This window comes from Emys orbicularis, chromosome 25 (genome assembly GCF_028017835.1).
Source record: "Emys orbicularis isolate rEmyOrb1 chromosome 25, rEmyOrb1.hap1, whole genome shotgun sequence".
Classification (NCBI taxonomy): Eukaryota; Metazoa; Chordata; order Testudines; family Emydidae; genus Emys; species Emys orbicularis.
This window is the reverse complement of record NC_088707.1, coordinates 4339016-4349037: the sequence shown is the minus strand read 5'-3', so window position 1 is coordinate 4349037 and position 10022 is coordinate 4339016. Positions and strand designations below refer to the sequence as shown.

The 10022-nt window shown below is 45.3% G+C and overlaps 1 protein-coding gene and 2 non-coding genes across 3 annotated transcripts; all 3 read right to left on the bottom strand.

Moving 5' to 3' along the window:
* Positions 1 to 1954: 1954 nt before the first annotated feature.
* Positions 1955 to 2026, bottom strand: TRNAC-ACA (transfer RNA cysteine (anticodon ACA)). Its single transcript has one exon. It is a non-coding gene; the product is annotated as a tRNA-Cys (tRNA).
* Positions 2027 to 2294: 268 nt separating this feature from the next.
* Positions 2295 to 2366, bottom strand: TRNAC-GCA (transfer RNA cysteine (anticodon GCA)). Its single transcript has one exon. It is a non-coding gene; the product is annotated as a tRNA-Cys (tRNA).
* Positions 2367 to 4609: 2243 nt separating this feature from the next.
* On the bottom strand, positions 4610 to 8600 carry SPMAP1 (sperm microtubule associated protein 1). The gene is made up of 3 exons (XM_065422466.1): positions 8394 to 8600; positions 5835 to 5934; positions 4610 to 4767 (listed from the first exon to the last, which is right to left on the bottom strand). The coding sequence occupies exons 1-3, from the start codon at positions 8598 to 8600 to the stop codon at positions 4610 to 4612; spliced, it is 465 nt and encodes a 154-aa protein (XP_065278538.1).
* Between the last annotated feature and the right edge of the window lie 1422 nt (positions 8601 to 10022).

Genomic DNA, 10022 nt, shown 5'->3' with positions numbered 1-10022 from the left:
TGTTAGCCAAGATGGTCGGGGATGTAATTCCATGCTCTGGGTGTCCTTAAACCTTTGACAGCTAGAACCTGAGACTGGATGACATCTGGTATTGGGCACTATTGGAAGACAGGATGCTGGGCTAGATGGACCATTGATCTGACCCAATATGGCCAGTCTTATGTTCACTGATGGAGAATCCACCACAACCCTATGCAAGTTGTTCCAATTGTTAATTACTCTCACTATTAAAAATGTGTGCCTTATGTCTAGGTACTACAAATTGTCTCCATTGATTTGAATAAAAGATACATTAGTCAGATGCTGGTTTTTCAGAATAAATCTAATAAATCGAACATATTTAAGAAGGAGCTTTTAATAACTTCCAGTTGGTTGTTCCATGGACTCATCAGATTGTAGCATCACAATCTTAAAGAGGCACAGCCCAGAGTTACTAAGGTGTCTTGTATCTTTACGTTCATTTTAAGCATTGCCATTTTGAGCAACTCCTGAACACACTGGAATGGTCAGAAATATAGCACTGTATTTGAACCCGAGACCTAATACATTCACCTTTCTTTGTATCTGAGACTTCTGCAGAAGATCGGAAAAAGCAGTCTTTGTTCGGGGGGCACCTATGCGTTTGAATGAGTGACCTCTTACTCTGATATTAAATGCCTCATGACTGAACTATACCCCCCTTTGCCAATGGTAGATAGGAACCGGTGATCTTATTTATGGTGATCATCCCTGAATCATTTTAATTTTTATTATTAAATGTATTTATTTGTGCTAACACCCACTTTATGCTGGTTGCTTTCCAAACAGCTCTTGCTCCAAAGAGCTTCCAGTCTAACAACAGATGTCAGGGAAGAGGAATAACAACAGGCAACTCATACAAATCAATCAGCTCCCAGTATAGGCAGGATGGGGTAGGACTTTAAAAGGGGACTTACATGTGGCCAGGACAGCAGACGAGCTCAAAATGATCTTCCCATGTATAGAGGGTTGCGTGAAAGATGACGTGCTTTGGTTCATTTTAATGCAAGGTGACTTAAGAAGATACGGGTTTTTCGTAAATACAGTGGATGCTATCCTGACTCCATTGAAGTCAATTAGAGATTTGTTATTGCCTTCAATGGAGCCAGGATTTCACCCAATATATTTAAGGAGCTATTGTAATAAGTTCCAGTTGATTATTCTATTTGCTTCTATTTTTGTAACCACAAATTATTCTTAAAACTCATTATTCTTAACTAGGCTGTCCACATAAAAATCTCTTTTAGCTCTTAGTCAATAGCATGTTTACTGGTGTGGGTATAGCTCTGGGGTACAGCATTTGACTGAAGATCAAGAGGCTCCCCAGCCCAAATCTGGGTGACCCCAGTTCTTTTTCTGACCCTTCAGAGTTCATTCTTGATGTTCCTCCACCTACACTAAAAAAGTATTCTACAAAAAATCAAATGATATGTTACTGAATCCCCCCCAAAGCCTTCTAACTTACCTTGTCCCAACCTACGTCTTACAGTGAATCTCCTGATGAAGAATGTGAGTAAAACATCATTTTCAACCATCAGCCCATGTACATCATCTACTGTTCTGGAGCTGTGTATTAATTATTCAATTAATTATTATTACAATAGCACCTAGAGGTTTAAGACCAAGAACATCAGGGCCCCATTGTACCAGTGGCATTTTTAAAACATATTTTTAAGTAGGTGCTTAACTACCCAATGTCAAATTCCTGCAGTTTTCCATTCAGTAGAAGTACTAATATTGCCCAGAAATTCATAGTTTTGTTGTTTAGTTTGTGATTTTAAACAAATAATGGGTCGTTTTGATCATGGATATGAACAGGTGTGGGTATCTTGAGGTTAAATTTTGTAATTCTGTGCAAAATGTGAACCTACTAAAACAGTGCTAGTTACAGACCCATTGTCTTTTTTTGTTTTTCAGAAGTAGATAAATAAAAGAGAGGGGGTACCTGGATTTGAACCAGGAACTATTTGATCTGTAGTCAAATGCTCTACCACTGAGCTATACCCCCTTTATCTTTAGTATTAATTTGATGGAAATCATTTCATATTAATGAGTGGTCCCACGGACTCTGAAGCCATATAATTCAGTTCTGCAGTATGAAATACACTTTAATTAATGTCCATGTTTCCATTAAGGAGTCCCAGATTGTTACTCCACTTTCCACTAGTGGTCTATATCTTTGTCACTGGCTGAAACCTAATAAAAGAAAATCAGTCCACAGTGACTGCATACAAAAGTAAATATTTAACTAATAAGTCTTTATTTTGATTAAAATGAGGGGGCACCCGGATTTGAACCAGGGACCTCTTGATCTGCAGTCAAATGCTCTACCCCTGAGCTATACCCCCACCTGCTGAAAAAAAAAGGTGACAGGTAATTCTAGTTACAGATACTGGTTCTGTCACATTATTATTCTTCACTATTTCTTGTAATAGGTTCATTATACTCATTGTGCCAGTAGCTATTTCTCAGACTCACTGCACCTGTAATTATTTCTCATACTGCCCATACAAACTATAATTAGTTTTTGTTTTGCATTTAACTCCCCCCTCCCCCCCCCCCCAAAAAAAGTCTCACTGCAGTTTGAATTGGGTTCACTTGGGCCGAGGTAATAAAGTTCTAGCTCTAATTCTCTATGAGTTCTGTTTCTTTAAACCAATGACATGACAAAAATCTCTCTTCTTTTCAATGGCTTGTGTGCGTTTGCTTTCTCATGGCCAGCACACCTTGAAACCACACAAGCCATATTTAATGAGCTGGCAAATCACCCGCCTCCAAGAATCCTTTGCCTGTGATTACACCCACTATAATATCTACTTCTGTAGCAACCTGAGTGATGGAAATGCAGCTATTTCTGGGGCAGAACATGCTGGCGGTTATACACCACAAAAATAACCTCAGGTAAACTTACAGCAAGGAAATGAAGAAGGTGATGTGGATGAAAAAGGAGTTTAGTGGAGCAGAATGTAATGAGTCAAATAGAATAAAGCAAAGGAAGGGGGAGATGAGAATCACAATTATGATTATTATAAAAGCTAAAATACCCCTCTACTTCATATATCATTTGTTGCAAGTTCCTTGAGGGCAGGGATTTGTACAACGCTTGGCTCTAGGGGTTCCTGACTTTGACAGAGGCCTCTGCTTACTTTTTCTTCCATTGCAGTGGGGCCCACATTCCCCCACCCGGAAGCACTGTCTGGTTGAAATTTACCAGATGTCATTTGGATCAGTTCATTTCTTCCAGCTCCCTTTATAATACCAGACCCTGAGCCCGCAGCTGCAGCTGCATCTGCCTACATGGAGCCCCAGGGCAGTTAATGGGGATCTATACAACTGCAGGGTTCTGCCCATCTTGCTGTAGCTGCAGGATCAGGGCCCGACAGGTGACCAGCTGTGACTCCTGGCTAGATGTCTCTGTGCAGCTCCCTCATGCCAGCCAAACAACCGGGCTTTTTCTCTGGGTGTGACCTCTCTAATTAGCAGCAAGGGCTGTTTTATTTTCACAGAACTTCAGGTCTGAGACGGTCAAAATGTCTATACTGGTGCTCGCAGTGGTGATAGTGGGAGACACCCCCCCCCCCCCCCCCCATGCTAGCATAGACAAGGCCCATATAATCCCTGGCCTTGTTCTCATGCTATACAAGAAACCATAGCATCGCCTAATTAGGCCTTGCCCAGCTTTGCAACATGCGTAACACAACTTAGAACCTCTGGGGAGTCCAGATCTGCCCTGGGGTAGCTTCAGAGTCTACGGAGCCCCAAGTGAGACTACATCCTGCTGCTTACTGGAGGCCTGTGTTAACAGCTCTAGTGCCCTACATGGAACTAGATTAGAGCACTCCATTGGGCCAGCCTTAAAGCTTTTCAGCACTGTATTCCCACCACCTCACCCTGCTGCTGACTCGCTCAAAAGCCTGCCCATGTCATTGCATGTGCGGGGGGGACAGAGAGCAAAAAACCCCAAACCAAAACAACTCAACAAACACGAGGCAACCACTCAAAGGGTATTCCAGGTAGGGGCCCTGTCTTCATCTCTCTGGGTTCTATAAAAATATTAACTGCTTCTTCTCCCCAGGACTTGAGCCCACTAGTTGTCATCCACCTGGCCAAATAGGAACAATATATTTTCCCATTTTTCTCCTCCTTTAATGCTCTGTATACATGAAGATCTGTTGTCAAATACATCTGTTTTATTATCTATCTAGGCTCTTCTATAGATAGAGATTAAAGCTCCTTGTATTACAGGTAGTATCTTCCCCGTCTCCCTGGGGATGAAGGTCTGGGCTGTCCCACAGATTCTCTTCTGAACACCTGGGGAAGCCCATGCATGAGCTAGTCATCCTGCGCTATCACCTGGCATCAGTCAGCCTAGTTCCAGAGCAGCTGGTAAAAGCAGGAGCCCAGATGCTGCATCAACAGTGCGTATCCTAGGCGAATAAATCACCCGTAACAACAAGCTGTTAAAATAGAACAAGCGAGAACAAATATTTTATTGTAGCTCCCGTTTCTTACTCCTAATCAGTGTCTCCAGGTTTCCATGGCACCCGGAGGGGCTGGCATCGGGGGTATGTGAGAAGCCGCTCGTTCGGCATCAGTGGAGCGGGAACACACTGACTTCGCCGAAGCAGGACGAATTCACCCGCAGGTCCGGGGTGTTGCGACGATAGCCAAAGCGCCCGTTGTAGCCCTTCATGGGTTTCACGTCTGCCAGGAAGCTGTAGTGGCCGCCCACCTGCTCAGAAGAGTGGCCTGTGGGGAAGAGAGTTGGCCCCATCAATCTTTATAGCTCCTTCCTTTCCAGTTCTGCTCCATCTAGCGATTCACCCAGGCCACTGAGCGAACTTGGACTGGTGGGCAAGCTACACACAAGCTCGGCAGCCTTGTCGATGCTAGGGAAAACTTAGTAAAAATCCCCCACAACCCGTTCAGCTCTGCTATTAGCAACTGGGAGTCCTGGTGGGTCCAGGCCAGTGGCTGCTGGCGACAGTTAGAGCAACGTGTCGATTTGACCTGCCCTAAGTGTGAGGTGACACAGGCTTAGATTCTATGGAGGTGCAATTCAAAGGAAAGACGGGCAAAGTCAGCTTGGTGCTGTCTGGGGCCCTAGTGTCACTTAGCCTGGGGGGGTTGCCCTAAGTTACAATAGTTTTCCCAAGACCCATAACTTGTGGAGTGGGGACTGGGGACCAGAGTAGTGCCACCTATGAAGGCCCGAAGCAGGGCCCACATCCCACACCAAGGGCATTCTCTGCCATCCCCTTGTGAGTTGTTTATGACTTCTGTACTCTCTGGCTACAGCACCAGCCTGTAACTTATAAGACCTAGGTTCTATTCCCAGCTCTGCTGCTGCGTAACCTTGGGCAAGTCATGTCCTGTCTCTCTACCTCAGTTTCCCATTTGTAAAATGGGGGTAAATGATAGCAACCTCCTTTGTGAAGTGTGTTAAAGATGCTATTATATTTATTTAACAGTAAGGAATTTTTACCAAGTGATGCTGTGGAATGCAGCATTGTCGACTCTTACAATTTTATCATCTGGGATTTTTGCATAAAGCCCCAGCTCCTGGAATCAAGTGATTATACAAAAAAATCAGCTTTCCTTTAAAAGGAATGTAAGTTTGTAGCCTTATGATTGAGGAGAAAAGCTTGAAAACTTGACACCTTTACCCCAAATTCTATGAAACCAGAAAGCATGTCAATAAAAAAAAAAAAGAACCCAATATTTATTATTCTTTTAAAATCTCATGATTCTTAACCCAATAGGTGATACATAGAGTAACTGATGATTGGAGAAGAGCTTATTGAAGGGAGTCTTACCTGCACCTGCCCAGTTCCTCCTGTTCAGGTACCTCTGCTCTGGCCCATAGATGTGGAAATAATCCACTATCCAACCATCCCTGGATGTACCACCTCGGTGCTGGGGCAAGTCAGAGAAAGAACAAAAACTCAGAGCAAAGCCAGATTTTTGGCTCATCCCTAAATCCCAGCATGAAGAGTCTTGTTGATGTCAAGGGCAAAGTTCCCATTCACTTCAGTAGCATCGGATCAGGACCTAACAAACCAGCTACCTGACTTTGTTCTGTCTCTAAAGACACATGGACACAGTGTGAAAATGCACTGCATTTAGAAACAGCTCTGGGTATGCACTCATAATGTATCTGGGGTGCATGAAAACAGGAGCTTTATTGTTCCAGAGTCTGAAGCTATGCAGTCCTGCTGCTGTGAAAATATCTTTAATCAATAATACCTAATGAGATGAAATACATAAAATATCGGCTATATCCAGAGAATTCCCTCTAAAGAGACAGAGCCAGATTCATCACTGAAGTAACTCAAGTGTCCATGCTAGCAGATCTGACTGCAGGAACCAGGTCTAAGTTATTTATTAAGCACCAACAGTGTTTGTCATTGTACAAAGCACAATGAAAGACACAATGGGCATTATTTTCATATATTCTAAAGCCTGAAGGGATCACTGTGATCATCTACTCTGCCCTCCTGAATCTGAATTTGTTTAGCTTCAGCTTCCAGCCATTGGATCTTGCTATATCTTTATCTGCCGGACTGAAGAGCCCATTATCAAACTTTTTGTTCCTCACATAGGTACTTATAAACTGTGACCAAATTCCCCCTTAACCTTCTCTTTGTTAAGCTCTTTAATGCAGTGCATACAAATGCAAAGGATTATTATTTCAAAAGTTTTCTATGAAGCATCAGTGAGATTTTAAACAGTAAATTGAGATGAAATGCGATTTCAGTTAGCTGAAAAGAATATGAATGAGCATTATATCTCGCTTTCTCACCATGGCTTGGGTAGCACTGAGCTTCGGTAAGCAGCACAGAAAGCAGATAGCAAGAGGACAAGGTCAGCGCAGGTGGATCATGTGTGACTATGATAGCTTGCCCTGTATATTTTTCTTTAAAAAATAAATTTCACGCAGACTGCAACAGTCGTTCACTTTTTGACCAAAACATTTCAAAAATCATTATTTTTTTAAACTGATCTGATATTAAGCAACCAAGAAAAGATCCCAGCTGCATAAAGAACCACAAAATCACCATTATTTAGAGATTCTCTCTTTCCCACACCCACCTTCAGCTGGAATTCTAAAGTAGATGCAGCTATCATTCTTAAGCAGAGAGAACACTATGCTAGGGAAGAGGAGTGAGAGGGAATTATGCTGTAGACTGCTGTCCACTATTGGCTGAGGTAATACCACATCATTCTTTGAATTATAACCACAGTGTTATAACCCAACATGCCACAGATCTGCCTGTTATTCTACCAAAATCTGGACATCAACATTTTATCAACTGCGTCATTTTCAGGACCCAGATCAATTTGTCCATCTATGGTTCTGTTTTCTCTTTAAATGGCTAATTTTTGCTAATCTATTACTTTCCTTCTCCCTTTCCCGCTTGCTGGTTTGACCATGTATGGTGTTTTCATTCTGACATCACAGTTCACTGAAAATGACACAAGAACCATGGTGAGGTCAGAAACAGCAAGGATCTCAAAAATCTAAGCAGAGGAAAAGATGAAATTTGAGGGGGGGGAAGGGATGGACTTCTAATAAAGTTAATTACAGGTCATTTTATTATTATTTGTATTGCCTGGGAACCCTGTCATGGCCTGGATGGTACAAACAGAACACAGAGACAATCCCTGAATCCAAATAGTTTACAGTCTAAGGTACATTTAGTTTTTAGTTCAGAATTTGGTTAGAAATTTGTCAATTGAATATGCAACGGCAAGCTGCGATGGTGGGATTTCTTAATCTTTCCACAAAGAAACGAACCATCTTTTCACCAAACAGCTCCCGGATAGTCCACATTTTTGATCCGCAGGCTGCCTGCTTTGGATGAGAACTGTGTACATAAGAACGGCCGTACTGGGTCAGACCAAAGGTCCATCCAGCCCAGTGTCCTGTCTACCGACAGTGGCCAACGCCAGGTGCCCCAGAGGGAGTGAACCTAACAGGTAATGATCAAGTGATCTCTCTCCTGCCAGCCATCTCCACCCTCTGACAAACAGAGGCTAGGGACACCATTCCTTACCCATCCTGGCTAATAGACATTAATGGACTGTGTAAAATTCTGTCTCCTTTGAGCCACCTAAGAGCCAGACACGGTTTTTGCCCTTACAAATAAAACCATTTTTTGTCACAGACACAGAATCATGAACTAAGATGGTAGCTACACAACCCACCAGGGACAGAAGCAGGATGATCACATGGCCACTGGCTCCCCCTGCGGTTCATTCATTTCAGCACTCAGGCGAGCTAAGCTAACCAGTTCTACTTGCCAGCCAGAGCCCTGAAATTCCCAGGCCCGGGGCTCGGCGAGCCGGGCTGTCGCTACGGGCAGCCACTGTACCTGCTCCGTGTTCTTCAGCAGGGACTTGACCCCGGGGGACGCGAAGTAGCTGGCGGCGTGGCCATCCAGCTGGGCGTTGTACGGGGGCAAGGCGGACCACAGCTTGGGCGGGATGTGCGCGTAGCTGCCGGCCAGCGTGTCCACGGCCACCCCGTCCAGGATAAAGCCCTTCTGCCGCTGCAGACACCGCCTGCTGAGACAAGCCATGGCGAGCAAAGACAGGACCCCCGCCCCGGCCCCAGCCCCGGCTCCTTGTGAGCCCCAGGCCCCGGCCGCCGCCTCCCTCCCCCGGCTCCCTGCATTGTTACGTTCGGGCGCCGCCCCTGGGAGGCTCCCCAGAGCCAGCTGCAGGGCAGCTGCCCTCCCCGGCTGGGAAAGGAGGAGGGGGGGGCACAGGCCTTCCCATCACCAGCCCCCGCAAGGCCGGCTCCCAGCCCAGTCGCTCCATCACGCCACGTGGGGCTGGGATGGAGTCAGCTGTTAGCCAGCCGCAGATGGCTGCGGGAGGGGGTGTTACCAGGTACCAGCCCCAGCAGAGGCGGCCGGTTTGTTTGAGGGGCAGATTAAAGCAACACGGGGCGAGGCTCTGCCTCCCCGCTCCCCTTTTCGTCCATAGCTCACGGGGGGGCTAGTCTAACCTACCTCCTGCTGCCCTGTCCAGCACCTGGGCACCTCTGTAAACTGGTCCCTCATGCTCACCTCAAGCCATCCAGAAAATCAGGGCCGGACCCTCCCCTGTGCCTGCACCTTGGAGTCCAAGCTTCCTTTGGAGAGGGGCAGCAAGGGGCTAAGCTCTGCTCCAAGCAAAGCAGTTAGGTCGCATGGAGGTGCTTTAAACCCCGCACTGCGCCCAGTAGGGAAGTGGTCTAGTCAGAGCCACTCAAACTGTTTAGCACAATCCGAAACTGACAGCCCCTAGAAGCAAATTAAAACAGAATCAGGGATTTATTTCCACACCTTGCAGGGAGTGCAGTGAATGGCTGCACCAGGAAGGGAGTTTGACAAGGGCTGAACCTACAAAGCTCTACAAAAGCCAAACTTTCAGCATACAGTATTATTGTAGGGTTTAACTTGACTGAAGGACTTTTCCACTCCCACACAGGCTATGGTAAAGATCCAGATGTGGAGCCCTTAACACTTCATGAGGAACCCCCCCCCCCCATGCATGCTCCCAGCAGGCCAGCTCCTGTATGCTGAAAAGTTACATCAGCATAACTAAGAGTCAGGGGTTTGACAATCACACCCATAATCAAGCAGCTACGTGGACATAACCCCCACTGTAGATGCAGTTATGTCGACAGAAGAGTGCTTCATTCAACATTTATAGGGCTTGTCTACACCACGCAGCTTTTAGTGTCTCGACATAGCCTTGTCACTAAGTCAGCGTGTGTAAATGCTCTTTGTCGGCACTTTTGCAGACAAAATACTTCCAGCCCCGTGAGCGGTATTAGCTGTCAGCAGGAGCGACAAAGCCACGTTCACACTGCCACTTGTGTCGGCAAAACTTTTGTCTTTCGGGAGGTTGAGGGGGGGCTTTTATTAAGTACCTGTGAAAGACAAAAGTTTTGTGGATAACTTTGCAGTGTAGACATAACCATAGTTAATATTTTTGTGGAAGTGGTGTTCCAA